The 19,788-nt window shown below is 37.8% G+C and overlaps 1 protein-coding gene across 10 annotated transcripts in view; it reads right to left on the bottom strand.

The window, feature by feature from the left end:
- The window catches only part of USP6NL (USP6 N-terminal like), a 254,559-nt gene that overhangs the window by 138,293 nt on the left and 96,478 nt on the right, over window positions 1–19,788 (bottom strand). For 5 of the 10 annotated variants that reach the window (XM_070501182.1, XM_070501188.1, XM_044761880.2 and 2 more), the window contains one exon: window positions 440–526. In XM_070501182.1, the coding sequence (XP_070357283.1) occupies window positions 440–443 (4 nt within the window). In that variant the 5' untranslated portion in view covers window positions 444–526. Of the gene's footprint in view, window positions 1–439; window positions 527–1,321; window positions 1,398–2,200; window positions 2,312–10,881; window positions 11,076–13,523; window positions 17,857–19,788 lie in introns of those variants that run through there. The other 5 variants (XM_070501189.1, XM_070501183.1, XM_070501185.1 and 2 more) reach the window with 4 other exon arrangements.

The following is a 19,788-nucleotide window of genomic DNA, read 5'->3' as shown; positions in this document are numbered from 1 at the left end:
CAATTGGCTCCTTAATCCATCAAAGACATTGATAAAGAGACTGGGGTTTTCTCCTTAAATATAATATTAACCCATGTTAACCAATAATTAAATTCCACACAATAAAATCCCTGCAAATTATAGTCACTGTAATTTTCCCTCCTACTTCTGAAGAGTCATTTGCCAATGGTAGTCAACAGAAAAGTTTAGATAATAGACCCATATCAGCCAAGAAGCTAATGACAGAGATTTCTTCAGCATGACTTCTTAGAATAAATCAAACATCAAAAGTATCTCCTTATTTAAATAGGACCGTGTACAGTATTGGGCTGAACCAGATTATTCAACCTGTGATGAGATAACATAATTCTAATTTGTCCAATAACAAATTTTTCTTTTTTTGGTACCATACTGCAAATGCGCCTGAGTTTGCTGCGATGAAACACGGAAGGACACTTACTCATGACTGGAAATGTCTCTGTATGTTGTCCCAATCAGATCTTAAACCAAAATCTGCTGTCCAAGATTTCTCAGAGGAATACATGTCCTGGTCAGAAAACAAAGAGAAAGAAATCATGTTTTCTAAAGGTCAGTATTTAAAATAAAGTTTTCTAAAAAGAAATAAGGAAAAAATTTAGTTTTAAAACTTTTCTATCTCCAAAAGAACCCTGTGGCATCATCTAAATATAAAAGACTGCCAATCAATCTTTAGAATATCATATTTTCCTTTTTCTGTAAGAAGTTATCTCGAAAGCAAATAATATGTATAAAGTAATTACCACACAGAAACTCATTAACAGGTGTCCTGTGTCTTCAGTTACTAAAAACTTATTCCCTCCCCATTCCCAAGTAAAGAACTCACAGAAAGAAAGCACTCCACTGACAGTTAATCCAGCATGTTGCACCTGCCACAGTTATTTTGATTGTACATAAATGATTTATATATTATATGTCATCAAATAAAGATCACCAAAGTTATTGCTATAGACTTTCTCTGACAATGGGCATTTTCCTAATCATAAAAGTAATATGGGCTCTTCTTTTTTTTTAATTGGAAACAGAAAAGTAGAATGAAAAATTCTCTTACAACACAATGCCAGTACATCTACCCAATCATTTAGGGCATGTTTCCTTTCAAGGAATTTTCTGAAAGTACTTTAAAAATATACTTTATAGAGCCAGCCCTGATGGCCTAGCAGTTAAAGTTCTGTACACTCCACTTCAATGGGCCGGGTTCAGTTCCTGAGCATGGAACCACACCACTTGGCTGTTGGTAGCCATGCTGTGGGGGCAGCTCACACAGAAGAACCAGAAGAATTTAAAACTATACACAATTACGTACTGGGGGTTCGCTGGGGAAAAAGGAAGAAAAAAGGTGGAAGATTGGCAACACATATTAGTTTAGGGTAAATCTTCCCCTGCAAAAAAAAAACAGTGTGTGTATATATATATACACTTTATAAATACCACATACAAAATTTTGTATTTGGTTTTTTCCTCTTGAGTATAACATAAAGCATCACCCTGTATTAACATAAATACAAACTTAAACCTATGCTAAGATTTACATTATAAATCTTCCTCTCTTGATTAATATATTAAAGAAAATGAAGCATAAATTAATACTAATGCTATATTTAAACATAACCATGGATGCATAAATGCCTCCCCAAATCTAATATATAAAATTCCAGATAAGATCAGATTCGACACAAAATTTACACTTGTGCTAACTCATGTGTAGCCTCCTTCATAAACTGATAAGCTACTTCTTGCAATCACAAAAAGTGACGATTACTCTATTTTCTAAATCAAGTAAGAAAACAGCACAATACTAAGGACCTCTGCTTTTGAACAGACTAAAGTTAAGGTAACGGTTTTTGAAAAAATAATGCTTGCCCTCTCTATATACCTTACTCATGTTGTGTAACATACATGAGAAGTATAAATTTGCAAAATGAAAAAACAACGCATCAGCATCTGTATGCACAGCATGGTGCACACACTGTAATTAGCAGTGGCATATAATCATAGTGCTGCCACATGATCACCCCATCCTGGTCCCACGTGCTTCCTTTTTTATCTAGGCAGTAGATACTATTAAATGATTTTCATTTCCAGATACCCCAGTTATTCCAAAGGAAATGAGAAGTTGTATGGAAAATCTAAAACAACATATAATCCACATGTTAGTTTTAGAATACATGATGAAGTTTCTCACAATAAATACACTTTCTTGATGGTGCTTCACTGAGTTTATTAGATTTGCTTGTCCTCCCAGGAAACTATGAGGTCGAACATGCTGAAGGATGACACAGGAAGGCAATCCCACCTTACAAATAGACAAAGTAGATTAAATGTTCACGGATGACCCAGGAGGTCACTTACAGTTCATTTATACTTGTAGAGTCTAGTTTCTTTGCCCAGGGACTTTTCTCTTTGTTCTTGTTTATATCAAAGTTTTTTATCTTAAATTTAAAATTCCTAAGTGGCAACATCAAAGCACTTTGTACTAAGCAGGGCACCCCTCCTGCCCATAATCATAAGTTGTCAACCAAATACTTACTCAAGAATTGAAGGTCTTGAGATATTAAGAGTTTTCTCAGCACTAAAAATTGTAAATACAAAAACACCAGGATAATAAAACTTATAAACACTAGATTTATAACCTCGCCATCCGAGGTGATAAATGTGCTTTACAAATATGCAACGATACACGTGTTCATGTGTTGGAATGAATGTAAAACGTCATGGTGTAGTCCTTAGAAAGATATTTTTAAATTGCTTATAACTAAGTCACTTGTTCAAGATTCCTTATGCTAATCACAGCTTTGAAGTGTACATCCTCCCTTTTACTTTCAAAGTAGGTAGTCTTCCAATTCTTTTACGCATGGAGGCCGGTCAGTAGCACATAAGATAAAACTTTCACATTCTGTTCCTCCTACCAGAGATGCTATCCCCTCCCACTGGACACACAAAGAAGAAAGAAGAAAAACTGTAATTGCTGTTTTTCACACCATCCATGAGGGAAAAAGTAATTTGTCTTAAATCCACAATTTCACATAAAAGGCATATTGTGGTATTTCTGCAAAATCTGACCTCTAAACTCATTTTCCAGGAACTTGAGTCATTGCTATTTATTCTCAGCATGAGAATTTATACTCATGCTAACCTAATACTGGTTCTTTCAAGTGACTCCTCCAACTTTGGCGACAAAACTTGACATGCATGAATTACGGTAAGGCTACACAGGCCTAAGATAACCCACCCTCACAGCGGACTCAGGGTCTAGTTCAAAGGAAGGCAAGCTCCGTCATATCCTTTTCTTTACTGCAAGCACTAAACTTGGCCTAAAAATGATTTCTGCCACTCTTAGACAGTTAAAACCTCTGGAAGTATCTAAAAGAAATTCTGGTTTTTATAACACCAGATAATCTATTCTAGAACTAGTTCAGTAGGCCCAATTTCAATTATTTTAAAACTTTAATAGAATTATAAAACACAATATATGGTATCACATTCTATTCTTTCTAATAATATTCTTTCAGGAGACCAAATTAACTTATTTCATTATACTAACTTCTCCTGTGAAAAAAATACACAAAGAACCCCAGTCTCCACTACATGCTGATGTGATCTCCATTTGTCACAAATTCTAACTTTAACAAATCAAATTTAGGGGCTGGCCTGGTGGCTAAATTCACATGTTCCACTTCGGCAGCCGGGGGTTCACTGGGTTGGATCCCAGCTGCGGACCTACACACTGCTAGTCAAGCCATGCTGTGGCAGGCATCCCACATACAAAGTAGAAGAAGATAGGCACAGATGTTAACTTAGGGCCAGTCTTCCTCAGCAAAACAGAGGAGGATTGGCAGTGGATGCTATCTCAGGGCTAATCATCCTCAAAAAAAAAAATCAAATTTAATCTTAAAGACATTTATGCTACGTGAAGCAAGCCAGTCATAATAGGAAAAATACTCTTATGATTCCACTTAAATGAGGTACCAAAAGAGTCAAATTTATAGGGACAGAAAGAATGGTGGCTGCCAGGGGCTGGGGAGAGGGGAAACAGGGAGTTACTGTTTCAGTTTGGGAAGATGAAAAAAGTTCTGAAGATGGATGGTGATGGTTGTGAATATGCTTAATGCCTCTGAACCACACACTTAAAAATGGTTAAAATGGTAAATCTTATGTATATTTTACCACAATAAAAAAATACAAATTAAAAAAAAAAATAATCAAATTTACTTACGGTTCCAAAAGAGTAAGTGAATCCTAAAGTAACAGAGATTTATGACAAAGAATCTAGACGTTTTTATTAACAAACATTAAAAACCAACTGCACTTTTCTAAAACATTTTGCTATAAAGGAAGAAAAAGCGTGTATCTCAGAAATAGCTAGAATTCATTATTTAGGTTTCTTAAAATCCCTCTAACTCAATTACCAACACAGGTTCCTGTTCAATCCAGAAGCAAACACACACTGTCAACATTGAGTGTCAAAAGCCCTTTTCTCTTCCTCCAACACCCTCATTCTCTATGATCCCTCAAGCTCCCTTGTTTTTTTCCATCTACTTTCAAAATACTGTTCTCTCCAAACATATGTATACTTTTTCATTCAGGTGCTCTTGTACAGATGAAATACTTACTGGCACCAAGAAGCTGAAGATGATGGCTAAGACTTTAAAAAGTAGCCACAGCTCTATTTTTACCTTTCAGCATTATTTAATTAATTCTTTCTCATAATTTTTACCTTCATAGTCAGTTTCACTTGAAGAACTTCCACCACTCTGCTGTGAACTTTCCAATTTTTATCATTCAAGATAAGTACTTCTCCAACTAAAAATAAAGCTGTCAAGAATTTCTGTTTCTGAGATTCTTGTGTCCAAATGCCTTGTGAACCCTCTTGCTACACGACACCTAAAAATGCTTGATAAAATACAAGAATGATCTCCTTTTAAATGGACAGCAAAGCTCACAAGCAAATCAGAGAAATCCTCAGAGAACAAAAAAATGAACAGGAGCTTGTACAAAGAGAGTGGGAGGTAGGCAATGACACAGCAGCTGCCCAAGAGGTGTCTGAGTCTGCCACAACCAAGCTGCACTGCCCAAAACTGTTGCCACAGCCACACTCAGCTATTTAAATTTAAATCCACTAAAAGCACGTAAAATTTAAAATTCAGTTGCTTTGTTGCACTAGCCACATTTCAAATGTGGTTATTGGATGCTGTAGTAGCACAGATATACAATATTTCCATGATCAGAGAAAATTCTATTGGACAATGCTGAACAGCTGTCAGTGTTTACAGTCTCACACGGGATAAGGCAAAAGTTTCACCCTATACGAAATGGAAGTCAGACTACAGAGAAGTACATAAAAAGCCTGGCCCCTGAACGACTAGATCAATAAAAAGAACAAACTAGAAAAAAAAAAAACCTACCCCAAACGGATACTGAAGGAAAATTCTCCCCTGAGTCTAGGTTTATTTGTGTTTTGGGAGGGAAAGGGAAATATTCCCTGGAAATTTGTAACCAAAACCAACCTTCACACAAGTTTCAAGTTCAAATCCATACTACTCACATGCTGTGAACTTCTCAAGCCTAGAAATTAAGTGGCACTAGGTTGACAGTGTCCTCAACCGCAAATCTCCTCTGGGAGAAAGCACTCTTAACACAGGTCTCATAAGAATTTCCACAGAGAAAGTTACAATAAAAATGAGCTCAAAATTTAAAACTATGCATAATAAGCAAGGTTCAACAGAAATAAATAGATTAATCACAAATTCTTTAAAAAGGTCAGTAATACTACTTCAAAATACAACATGAAATGGAAAATATGAGCAAAAAAGAAGGCAACAGATCTGAAAAACAATCAAGTGAAAAAGAGAATAACTAGGGCTGGCCTGGTGGTGCAGTGGTTAAGTGCACACGTTCCGTTCCTCAGTTGCCCTGGGTTCACGGGTTCGGATCCTGGGTGCAGACAAGGCACCGCTTGGCATGCCATGCTGTGGTAGGCATCCCACGTATAAAGTAGAGGAAGATGGGCACAGATGTTAGCTCAGGGCCAGTCTTCCTCAGAAAAAAGAGGAGGATTGGCAGCAGTTAGCTCAGGGCTACTCTTCCTCAAAAAAAAAAAAAGAGAGAGACTAACTAAAATTAAAACTCAATGGAGGGCCAGCCCTGTGGCCGAGTGGTTATGCTCGTGCACTCCGCTTTGGTGGCTAAGAGTTTCGCAGGTTCGGATCCTGGGGGCGGACATTGCACTGCTCATCCAGCCATGCTGAGGTGGCACCCCACACAGCAGAACCAGAAGGACCTACAACTATGTACTGGGGGACTGGGGAGAAGGAAAAAAAAAGATTGGGAACAGACGTTAGCTCAGGGCCAATCTTAAAAAAAAAAAAAACTCAAAAATGGACAAGTTCAGCAAATTAGATACTGCTAAAGAGAGAATTAATGAGCCAGATGATAGATCTGAAAATATCCAAAATGCAACAAAGACACATAAAAAATGGAAAGGAAGAGTAAGACACGAAAAACAGATTAAAACATCTAATACGTCTATCTAATTGGAGTTTTAGAACATAAAGAATGAGGGAGATATAATATGCAAAAAGAGAATAGCTGAGAATTTCCCTGAATTGATGAAAGATATTAATGTAAAGATTCAACTTCAGCAAATTCCAAGAAGTGTAAATAAAAAGGAAATTGACACCTAGAGACATCACAGTGAAACCGCAAAACACCAATGACAGAGTTCTTAAAAGCAACTAGAAACAAAGGGCAAATTGCTTAGAGAGGAACAATTAAACCTGACAGCTGATTTAACAACCACAACAATGAAGGCCAGAAGACACTAGAATAGCATCTTCAAAGTTCTAAGAGAAAATAAATGTTAAGCTATAATTATATATCCATTTCAGCTAAACTATTTTTTCAAGAAAAAGGACAAAATTTAAAAAATTTCAGACACAAACTGAGGGAATTATACCGTAAACAGATCCTCATGAAGGATGTTTCTAAAACTGCAGTTCACAAAAAAATTGGAAAATGATGCCATAAAGAAGGTCTGAAATACAGGAAAGAACAGTGAGAAAAAACAATTGTAAACATGAGTAAATGCAAGCAATTATCAGAGCTATCATTTCTAAATTAGGACTTAGAAAAAAAAGCTAAAGTACTGAACAAAACCAGCATGTAATCTAGAAGGGAGGCAAAAGGAATGGAAACGTTCCAAGTTCCTTATGCTGTTCTGTAGGAGGAAGATACAGCAGACAGTGCCTTTTGTTCACATGTCTTCCTTGCTGCGGCCTCCCTGGGGGTGCAGGATACTCCCCACCTCATGGATGTGGGGGCCTGGCCATACGACGTGTTGGGATGCGGGCAGAACTGACACTGCACCAGCTCTAACCGGAGGCTTTAAGAGCACTGAGCTTGTCCGTGTTCTCTTGCCCTCCTACACTGCACTTCACGTAGCTGCTGGTACCAGAATCAGTAGAAACCTGGCACAGGACTGAACCCGACCCACAGCCAACCCCAGCCAGACTCAGCAGAGGCTGCCGAACCTGTGACCTAGAAATAAATGTCTGTCATTGCATGCCACTGAAATTTTGCAGCGGTTTGTTACACCATACTATTACAGCAAAAGATGACTAATACAGAGGGTAAAGATATTAACTTTAAATGCAAATTAAATGTGCGAGTTTTAGGGGCTGGCCCCATGGTGTACTGGTTAAGTCTGGCAGCCCCAGTTCACGAGTTCAGATCCCGGGTGCAGACCTACACCACCCATCAGCCATGCGGTGGCAGCAACCCACATAAAAAGTGGAGGGAGACTGGCACAGATGTTAACTCAGGGCTAATCTTCCTCAGCAAAAAAAGAGAGAAAGAAAGAAAAAGAAAAAGAAAAAGAAAGAAAGAAAGAAAGAAAAAGAAAAAAATTTGTGTTTTAGTTTTACTAAAAAGTTTTACTCACTAAATTTGAGACCATGTATATACACATATACACATATTCACACATATACATACATATACACAAACACACATATATACTGATACCATTTATATACAGTTCCAAAATATGTAAAATTAACAATGTGTTGTTTAGGGATATAGACATAGGTAATATAACCATAAAGAAAAGCAAGAGAATGCCAGACCCCAAATGGAGGATGATGGCTTGCTCAGGACAGCAGTAGGACAGAGCAGTCCTGGGGAGATGGGATCCAAGAAGGTATTGGTAACGTCCTATCACTTAAGCTGAGGGAGGGGATAGCATAGACATCATTATATTAGACCTTACGTAACACATATTACGTGTCTTTTGTACGACTGTAACATTTTATAATATTTAAATATGAAAAAGCAAAAATTCTCCAACAAAATTCAGAATGATATAATCGTAAATAAATGCAACATTGATTATAAATAAAGGAGTTAAATGCATTTATAATCTTTAAGACACCATTAAGAGGCAGAAGCAGTTGTGGTGACTCATTTATTCTTTAAAAGTGAAAGACAAATACAAGTGATAGCCAGTTCCATGACAAACTGCAAGAGAGCTTTCGTTTGAAAAGACTGATGATTGCACATTATCCACACTGTAGAAGCAGCTGGCCTACCTAGAGCTGTACCATTTGCGCTGTCTGATCTCAGCTGTCTGATCATTGAAGCTTCTGATCCCACCTTCACGGTTACAAAATCCACGCTTATTTTCCAGTAGAAATTCCTAGATCCTGTTTTGCTAAATTGCTATGTGTTGAACTGCCATGCCAAGAAAATTTCCTCCGTTGAAGTATTATTTGTAAGAGCAAAAAAAAAAATTATAAACTTAAATGTCCAATAACAAGGGACTAAATGAACTGTGGTTAATTTATATGTAATGCAGTCTCATGCATCTATTTTAAAACGTCTCAAAGAAATTTAATGACAATGAGTGAACGCATGCTCTACAATGTGCTTTACAGGACTTTCTCACAATCAGCAAGAAGTATCAGAAACGATGCCTCAACCAATTTAAATTTATTTCCCCAAAGGCTAATAAAACAATACTAAAATGATTAATGTTCAGCTTTTAGATTTAAAACAGACAGATAATATACAAATTTACTATTCATTCAATAAATATTTACTGAGCAGCTATGATGAACCAGGCAGTTTTCCAGGCTCTGCAGACACAACCATGAACAAAACACAGGCCCTGTCCCCAGGGAATTTACATCAGAGTAATTCTAGTACCTTCCTTTCTTAATCCAAATTCAGAGTTCGCTAGTCCAAATACGTATGTCAGGGCAGATTCCCAGGTAATGGCTTCTCATTCCAGATAAAGAAATAACTTTAGTAATTTCACAATGTTGTAAACTACCATAACCTCAATAAAAAAATTTTTTTAAAAAAGAAATAACTTTCGGGGCCAGCCCCGTGGCCAAGTGGTTAAGTGCATGTGTTCCACTGCGGCGGCCCAGGGTTTCGCTGATTCAGATCTTGGGCACAGACATGGCACCACTCATAGGGCCACGATGAGGCAGCATCCCACATGCCACAACTAGAAGGACCTGCAACTAAGATATACAAGTACATACCGGGGGGGATTTGGGGAAATAAAGCAGAAAAAAAAAAAAAAGATTGGCAACAGTTGTTAGCTCACGTGCCAAGCTTTAAGAAAAAAAAGAAATAACTTTAGTAATATTAAAGTCATTATTCACTGACACTGAAGGTCTTACCACTGTACTTTCACAATTCTTGCGCTTTCTATAAAGAAAGCTCTTTTTGCAATTTATACCCCATGAAACCCAAAGCTAAATACCCACAGCATTAAGTACTTTCCAGGCTCGAGAGAGGTGAAGCAAATTTTCATTGCTAAAGTGAAAGGAGATTTGTTTATCCCATTCACTCAGTCAACAAAGTTCTTCCTCCTAATAAGATCAGAGATGGACAAAATGAGAAATCTTTTGCTTTCCTTGGTTTGTTTACACGTGTATGTTAATGAGGCATCAGATAAGAATGAGGTCTAATTTCCCCTTCTACAGGTAGAATTTAAGTTAGGTTTCCAGGAAGACTTATCAAATTCTAGTAGCTTTACACTGGTCAATATGTCAACTGCTAGGTATTCAGAAAACAAAAGTCCTTTCCAAGGCTTCCTTACTTATCCGAGTTACACAGAGGCAGAGCCTATTAAAAGTGGTTTATAATTTGTTTACATGTTATATTTGCCTAATGCACTTGATACATCCTACCAGAACTGCACAAAATGCCTGAGCTCTGCAGATAAAAGCTAAAATGAAGGATCCAGTAGCTCTCATTTTCAGGAGGCTGGCATCATTTAAAAAGTCAGTTAAAAATTCCAGACTGCTCACTATAATAATCAGCACGATAGCAGACACCATGAGGATCACAGAGAAAAGCAGACATACTCCAGGCCCTATCTTCAAGGAATTTATATCTAGTTGGATTCTAAACACAAGAATGTATCTACCCATCCATTCAATAAATAGTAACTCAGTCAAACAACATACAAAAACTTCTCAAGGGCTTGAGACACAAGAATCAAGAAGCACCTGGTCCCAGCCACCCTGCAGCTAACAGAGCATATTCAGGACAAAAGTACTAGGAGAAACCGAGTGACATGGGAGTAAGGGCTTCAGCTCATGCAAAGGCCTGTGATGAATGAAAACGTGTAAATTTATAGGCCAAAAAATATACATACATACAGCTGAAGAAAGGAAAACTCATGTAGAATGTCAATAAAATTGGAATTCAGCAAGTTGACAGTAGCTGTGGGCCCTGCAAGAAAATCACTCAACCTAGAGGAAGTGCCAGATGCAAACGGTACAGCTCTGCCATTAACCAGCTCTAGGAATTCAGATCAAGTCACCTCACTTCTCTGCGTCTCAGTTTCCTTACCTGTAAAATGAGAGTTAAAATCTCCACCCGGCCTGCTGCTCAAGACTGCCACGGGATTATGCGTGAAAAAAGGCCTTGGTACACTAAATATCTTATGTATCTGACTTATGTCCTAGAACTGAGCTATTTTTGGTCTTATTACATAAAATAAAGGAACTGAAACACAATTTCTAAGTTCTCTTTCTAGCACTGTAAGATTTATGACCTAAAAACCAATTTTACTTCAATGGGTAACTAAGAAAGATTCTAACTTCCTTAGTAGTATACATAGGAGCAATCAATTAAATTACTGCAGTAAACCAGGTATGAACTGAAACAAACTAGTCTAAAATGTTGGTTATGTTTTTTAAAAAATGGGCTAGATTTAAATGACACTTGGAAGAAGGTCAAAATGACTATTAACAGGGAAGTAATCAAAGGTAACCCTGGGGTGGGCCCGGTGGCACAGAGGTTAAGTTCACACGTTCCGCTTCAGAGGCCCAGGGTTCGCCGGTTCAAATCCTGGGTGCGGACATGGCACCGCTTGGCATGCCATGCGGTGGTAGGCATCCCACATATGAAGCAGAGGAAGATGCGCACGGATGTTAGCTCAGGGCCAGTCTTCCTGAGCAAAAAGAGAAGGACTGGCAGTAGTTAGCTCAGGGCTAATCTTCCTCAAATCAGTAAATAAATAACAAAGGTAATCCTAAATTTGAGGGGAGAACCTAGACGACATTCTTTTGGCAATCCTCAGTGACAACAAATCATCAACTTTGGAGGAAAAATTTTTTGTAATAGAAAAATATTTCCCAAGCAAGTCTGGTGAATGAGCTTAGAATTCAAATGGATAACAAAACATTGGATCAAAAACAAAACACGATATAAATTGATGAGGGATGGGGCTCAATATCCCCAAAAAGTAATTTCTAAAAAGAAATTTCTCTTCAGCAATTAATCTAAATAGTGTGCCAATGGTAACTACTCTTAGCACTAATCTGAATACATATTCTAAAACATTGCTTTAAAAATTAGCCTATTACTTCACAATCAGACTCTTCTACCTGGTCCCTACATTCCAAGAACTAAGCATCCAGCTGGGAAAGTAAAAGACAAACACATAAAAAGTTATATAAAAGACAAGATAAGGCACCTGTATTTCCCACAAAGCTAGACCAGGTATTACAGAGCAACGCTCTTGCTTGAAGACAATAAAAAGCTAGATACAAAATATATATTAAGTATATTTTCAAATTATTAAAAATACCAGAGGGTAGGGGCCGGCCCAGTGGCGCAGCAGTTAAGTGTGCACACTCTGCTTCGGTGGCCCGGGGTCACCGGTTTGGATCCCGGGTGCAGACATGGCACCACTTGGCAAGCCATGCTGTGGCAGGCCTCCCACATATAAAGTAGAGGAAGATGGGCACGGATGTTAGCTCAGGGCCACTCTTCCTCACCAAAAAGAGGAGGATTGGCAGCAGATATTAGCTCAGGGCTGGTCTTCCTCAGAAAAAAAGAAAAAATACCAGAAGGTAGAAATTGGTACAACCACTTAGGAAAACTGATAGTTACTATTAGAGCTAAATGTATGTGTACCTATTACCCAGTAATTCCATTCCTAGGGATATATCCAAAAGAAGGGAGTGCATATGTCCAACAAAATACATGTATAAGCATGTTCATAGCAGCTTTACTGCAACAGCCAAGAACTGGAAACAATCCAAATGTCTATTAAAAGTAGAATGGATAAATAAATTGTGATATTTTCGTGTATTCGGTTACCACTACGGCAGACTGTAATTTCCAATAATGGTCACTGCATTATTTCTGCTCTCACATGCTCTTCCAGAATCTTGCCCCTCCCCATCAAGAGGCAGAGTGTGTTCCCCCTCTCTTTAAACCTGGGGAGGCTTACCACTGCCTCAAAGAACAGACCACAGTGGAGGCGCCAAGGCTGTCCCAAGAGGCATCACAGCGTGTGGCTGGCTCATGCGCTCTCCAGCCCTCTCCACACCACACGCGGGTGGGACACTTGCCCTTGGAACCCGGCCACCACGTAGTTAGCACACTCAGGCCACACTGAGGTGTTCTGTCATCAACCACCAGACATGTGAGCAAAGCGTCAAACAATACTAGGCCCAGCCTTCAAGCATCCTACTCAAAACAAAATGAGGCAGAAACAAGCAGATTGGTGAGGAAAATAGATGTCATCATTAAGTCACTGAGTTTCGAGGCAATTTTTTAGATGCCACAATATCTAAAACCAGTACCAAGCAATAAAAAAGAAACACTACTGCCTCAGGCAAAATATAGCTGAATCTCACTGATATAATGTTGAATGAAAGAAGCCAGACGCAAGGGAGTACATGCTCAATGATACCATTTTAATGAAAAGCTAGAAAATGCAAAACTAATCCTGGTGTTAGAAAACTGAGTAATTGTTACCTGAGGCAAGAGAGGAAGGTGGCATTGATTGGGAAGGAGACTGACAGAGCCTTCTGAGGTGGCAAAAATGTTCTATATAGTGAACTGAGTGTGATTATACACTTTACTATATTTATAAAAATTCTTCCAGGGTATACATTAAAGATTAGTGCACATTATTTTATATATATTATACCTTAATTTTAAAAGGGAGGTGGGCTAACAAGATAATGAGGAATTACCAGCCACAGTCCAAGTGAGGGCAGGAATCCAGAATGAGAAGCACGGCAGCTGGGGGCTTCTTTCTTCCTGGAAATGTCTGCCTAATCCCAAGAGGTGCCTGAGAGGCAAAACTGCACTTGGGCAGCCTTGCAGGCTAGGAAGACAACGGGTCAGAGTACAAGATCCACCAAGGGAGCCGCCCCTGCTCTGCAATAAGACCTCAAAAAGCTGAGTTCTAGAAGGAGGGATAACATGGAAGTCAACTAAACCAGCCCTGGCACAGATTCTCACAAAAATCTCAATTTGAGGGAAAAACTGACAGCCATCCCTCTGAGAACAGGAACAAGACAAGGGTGACCACTCTCGCCACTCTTATTCAACATCGTACTGGAGGTTTTGGCCAGAGCAATTAAGCAAGAAAAAGAAATAAAAGGTATCAAAATTGGCAAGAAAGAAATGAAACACTGTTTACAGATGATGTGATTTTATATATTAAAAACCCTAAAGAATCCATTGGAAAATTATTAGAAATAACAACTATAGCTAAGTTTCAGGGGACAAAATCAACTTGCAAAAATCAGTTGCATTTCTATATTCTAATAATAAACTAACAGAAAGAGAAGTCATGAATACAATCCCACTTACAATCGCAACAAAAAGAATAAAATATTCAGGAATAAATTTAACCAAGGAGGTGAAAGATCCATATAATGAAAGCTGTAAGACATTACTGAAAAAAATTGATGATGACATAAAGAAATGGAAAGATATTTCATGCACATGGATTGGAAGAATAAACACAGTTAAAATGTCCATACTACCTAAAGCAATCTACAGATTCAATGCAATCCCAATCAGAATCCCAATGACATCCTTAAAGGAAATAGAAGAAAGAATCCTAAAATTCATATGGGGCAAGAAAAGACCCTGAACAGTTACAGGAATCCTGAGAAAAAAGAACAAAACTGGAGACATCACAATCCCTGACTTCAAATTATACTACAAAGCTACAGTAATCAAAACAGCATGGTACTGGTACAAAAACAGACATACAGATCTATGGAACAGAATTGAAAGCCCAGAAATAAAATCACACATCTACAGACAGCTAATGTTCGACAAAGGAGCTATGAACATAAAATGGAGAAAGGAATGTCTCTTCAATAAATGGTGTTAGGAAAATTGGAGAGCCACATGCAAAAGAATGAAAGCAGACCAGTATCTTTCCCCATACACAAAAATTAACTCAAAATGGATTAAAGACTTGAAGGTAAGATATGAAACCATAAAACTCCTAGAAGAAAATATAGGAAGTACACTCTCTGACATGGTCTTAGAAGGATCTTTTTGAATACCACGTCTACTTGGACAAGGGAAACCAAAGGAAAACATAAACAAATGGGACTTCATCAGACTAAAAAGCCTCTGCAAGGCAAAGGAAACCAGGAACAAAATGAAAAGACAACCCACCAGCTGGGAGAAAATATTTGCAAATCACATATCCAACAAGGGGTTAATCTCCAAAATATACAAAGAACTCACACAACTCAACAACAAAAAAACAACCTGATCAAAAAATGGGCAGAGGATATGAAGAGACATCTTTCCAAACAAGAAGTACAAATGGTCAATAGGCACATGAAAAGATGTTCAACATCACTAATCATTAGGGAAATGCAAATCAAAACCACAATGAGATATCACCTTATACCTGTTAGAATGGTTATAATTACCAAAACTGAAAACAACAAATGTTAGAGAGAATGTGGAGAAAAGGGAACCCTCATACACTGCTGGTGGGAATGCAAACTGGTGCAGCCACTATGGAAAACAGCATGGAGATTTCTCAAAAATTAAAAACAGAAATACCATATGACCCAGCTATCCCACTACTGGGTATTTACCAAAGAACTTGAAATCAACAATTCAAAGACACTTATGTAACCCTATGTTCATTGCAGCATTATTCGCAATAGCCAAGACACGGAAACAACCCAAGTGCCCATCAACTGATGACTAGATAAAGAAGATGTGGTATACATATACAATGCAATACTACTCAGCCATAAAAAAAGACGAGATCGTACCATTTGCAACACTATGGATGGATGTTGAGGGTATTATGTTAAGCAAAATAAGACCAACAGAGAAAGACAAACACCACATGATTTTACTCATATGTGGAAGATAAACAAATATATGGACAAAGAGAACAGACTAGTGGTTACCAGAGGCGAAAGGGGTTGGGGGATGGGCATAAGGATAAAGGGGCACATATATATGGTAACAGGCAAATAATAATATACAATTGAAATTCCACAATGTTATAAACTATGATGACCTCAATGGAATAAAAAATTTTTTAGAAATCTCAATTTGGATAAAGGTGATCCTAAATGCCTGGCAAAAGCAACAGAAAAGTCCTTAGCTAAATCTATAATTTCATCTAGAAATAGTTTTTCACATATAATAAACAGTACACAATCAAATATAAGCAGGTGCACAAGGAGATGAGAGTCCTCAAGAAATGACAGACCACAGAAAAAAACTCTGCATGACTCTGGGATAGAGTTGCCATGCTTATTTCCTCTGCCCAGAGGGATACGTGCAAAGCTTGAAAATTCTGATAGGGAACTGGAAACTATAAAGTGGCACTGCAGATTTCTAAAAGATCAAATAATTCTAGAATGAAAAATATAACAACCAAGATTAAGAACCCAGAAAATACATTTAATAGCAGATTGGACAGAGATGAAGATGAACTTAGTAAACTGGAAGATAGGCCAGAAGAAAATATCCAGAACAAAAGAGAAACAAAAGAATGGAAAATAAAGAGGACAGGTGAAATACATAGGGGATTCACTGAGATCTAACACTACGTAACTGCCGTCCCAGAAAGATTAAGCAAGAGAATGGGGAAGAAGCATATTTGACAGGCTGATGGCTGAGAACTATCCAAAACTGATGAGAGACATCAAGTCACAGCATCAAAGGTAAATAGCCCACAAAAGGAGAGAGAGAGAAAATCATCTGAAATCCAAAGACAAAAAGAAAATCTTAAAAAACAGCCTGAGAAAGAAACAAATTACCAATAAAGCAGCAAAGACTACAGCTGACTTCTCAATAGAAACAAAGCCAAATACTACAGAATAATCTCTTCTCCAAAGAACTAACATATAAAGATCTGTATTATGTATTTCCAATCTAGAATTCTATATCTAGCAAAATGTACCTTTCAAGAATGTAGGTGAAATAAAAACATTCTCAAACAAAAAGATTGAATATTTGTCAATACTAGATCCACTCTAAATAAAATACTAAAGAGTATTCTTCAGACAGAAGGAAAATTATTCCAGATGGAAGGTCAGTAATGCAAGAAGGAATCAAAGAAAAGAAAATGCAGTAAGTCTCATTGAATAATAACAGCATAAAATGATAGAAATACATCTTTGGGGTTTAAAATACACATGCTTTTAAAAACATGATAACAACAAAATAGGTAAAGAGGAAGGAAATTGACTTCAATGTTTTTAAACATCTTGCATTACCTGGAAAAAGGGTGAAAGTTTCAATTAATATTACACTTTGATAAGTCAAAAATACATTTCAGAATTTCTTAGGCAAACACTAAAGGAGTAGTAAAAGAATATATAACCCCAAGCTAATAAAAAAGGAGGAAATGTAACAAATATTTTTTAAAAAATAAATCCAGGGGTCAGCCTGGTGGCATAGTGGTTAAGTTCACCTGCTCCACTTCAGTGGCCCAGGGTTCGCCAGTTCGGATCCCAGGGGCGGACCTACACACCCTTCATCAAGCCATGCGGTGGCAGCATCCCACATACAAAAGAGAGGAAGATTGGCAGAGATGTTAGCTCAGGGACAATCTTCCTCAAGCAAAAAGAGGAAGACTGGCAACACCAATCCCAAAACAAAGCTAGAAAAAGAAAAATAGAACATGGAACAGGTGAAACAAATAGATTTTTTAAATTTTTAAACATTAATGTCAATAAAGGGTTATTATATGCCAATTCACTAATTTTTATAATAGAAATCAACAAAATACACAGAAATATCTAGCCAGGGCACACATACCTAACTTTTATCAATTTTAACCTCCACATCTATTCAGTTTTTTCCATTGTGACTGACTTTTCAAAATCTTATTTCATCTTATCTTTTCTTACCACAAATATGCTAATAAGCATTAAAAAGGCCAAACCCAAACAAAAAAAACAGGAACAAAAAGCCTAGAGAGCCAAGTGGCTTATAAATACTGCATTAATTCCATAATAAAATATTAATTTGCCATTACTGATCTATACAACATTACTAACTGAAATTCATACAATAAGCTTAAAAATGATATTCTTTCACTTATTTCATGAAAAATGTTACTCTAATATTTAACTCAGTGAAAGGAAAATTCCAGGATAAAATTATAACTTTTTCTATACTCATATCAATGTGAGCAAGACACAGGTACAATGTGTACCTCTATTAGAGAATAATTAAATAATCTCTTTAGAGCCAAAAACACTTAAGCAAACAAGACATGAAACTCGAGTCACTCTTGATCTTCCTATACGCAAGTGAAACTACCTGCCACTTACTAAACATTTTTTATTTTAGGGTGAATTGCTACTACCATTTTGTGAGGAATAGATTTTTTTGTTATTGTTGATACTGGCAGCATTCTTTTTCTTTCTTTCTTTCTTTCTTTCTTTTTTTTTTGGTGAGGAAGATTGGCCCTGAGCTAACATCTGTTGCCAATCTTCCTTTTTTTTTTTTCTCCCCACAGCCCCAGTATATAGTTGTATATCCTAGTTCTAGGTCCTTCTAGTTATTCTTTGTGGGACACTGCGTCAGCATGGCTTGATGAGCAGTGCTAGGTCAGTGCTCAGGAACCGAACAGGGGAATCCCCGGGCCGCCAAAGCAGAGCGTGTGAACTCAACCACTATGCCACAGGGCCAGCCCCAGGAGAAGATATTTTAAATAAGACAGTTTAATCTCTTCCAAGGGAAAATGCTATCAAAACTAAATCAAAATACTATACTCACATCATATAGTATCTCCGTAAAGAAATCAAAGAATCTTTTATTTAACATTTAATCCCAGTTTTACAGCTATAGAAACTAACAAGTAAGCCGTGCCCGAGTTATGACAGTAGACACCAAAGTGTGCAGTCCTTTCCGGGTCTGGCGTGGTTAGTCGATTAGACGGACTCCCCCTTCGTAACGGCTATGGAACAGAACTGAGCCCCTTCCTCCAGAGGACTGGAGGACGGTGCCGAGAGCCTTTTCTGTATCAGTAACAGCAGCTGATGGTGTGCCAGGGGGCACGATCTAACACACACGCATTCCCATTCAATCTTCACAGCCGTCTCTTCAGGGATGGTGTACATGCTCTTCTCTCAGCCTCAGAGCGCCCCACCCGCCCACTTCCCCTTTTCTCCCACTATCTCCCCCTCATCCTCAGGTCTTACAAGCCCCTTCCTCAGGGAAGCTTGCCCTGACACCTCCAAATCAAGGGAGGCTCCCCAGTCACAGGCTTTATAGCTCCCTGGACTGCTTTTCAAAAAGACTTAGCCCACTTGTTGCTGAAACCAAGGCACCTAACACGAAGTCTTGGGGCATACAGAAGGCACTCAAGAAATATTTGTCGAATAAACAAAGTTGAATGTATGATTCCCCCCAATTTTACAAACAAACAAGCTTTAAAAAACTAAGTTATGTGCAGGAAGTAACATAGCTTGGAAATGGCACAGACCAGTGGACAATCCCAGTGTTTGTGACAGTAATTCCCAGGCTCTCATCCCCACATCCTACAACGGAGTGTGCTGGAAGTCAAATTCCTTTCAAATTACTATTACTTTTGTACTGACTTCCACAGTAAAAACTGAGATACTTTTTAAAGAAAAAAAAAATGAGACTCTAAATACAAATAAATCACATCTAAAAATGCACTATACCTTGCAAAAATCGCACTGAAGGAAAAAACTACAACTTTCTGGTAACAGATGGCCTGAGTATTGTTGATAACATTAAAGTGAAATTGCAAACATAAACCAGAGAATGTAATCACTTGTCTCTTCCTAACTGAAGTAGCAATTCCCAAAGTTTTACACTGTGGCTAAGTCTTTTTGCCAGCTTCAAATTGCCTTAACATTCCTCGCACTTTCTAACCAAAGTTATTTCGTTTCCAGTTTGCCACTACATGAAGTTTACCGACCTCTTTTTCACTGGCTACAAAATGGAACATTGCCTGGAGATAGACTTGCACACAGG

Source organism: Equus asinus, chromosome 29 (genome assembly GCF_041296235.1).
Source record: "Equus asinus isolate D_3611 breed Donkey chromosome 29, EquAss-T2T_v2, whole genome shotgun sequence".
Classification (NCBI taxonomy): Eukaryota; Metazoa; Chordata; class Mammalia; order Perissodactyla; family Equidae; genus Equus; species Equus asinus.
Note: the sequence above shows the minus strand (reverse complement) of the source record. Positions and strands in the feature narration are given on the sequence as shown.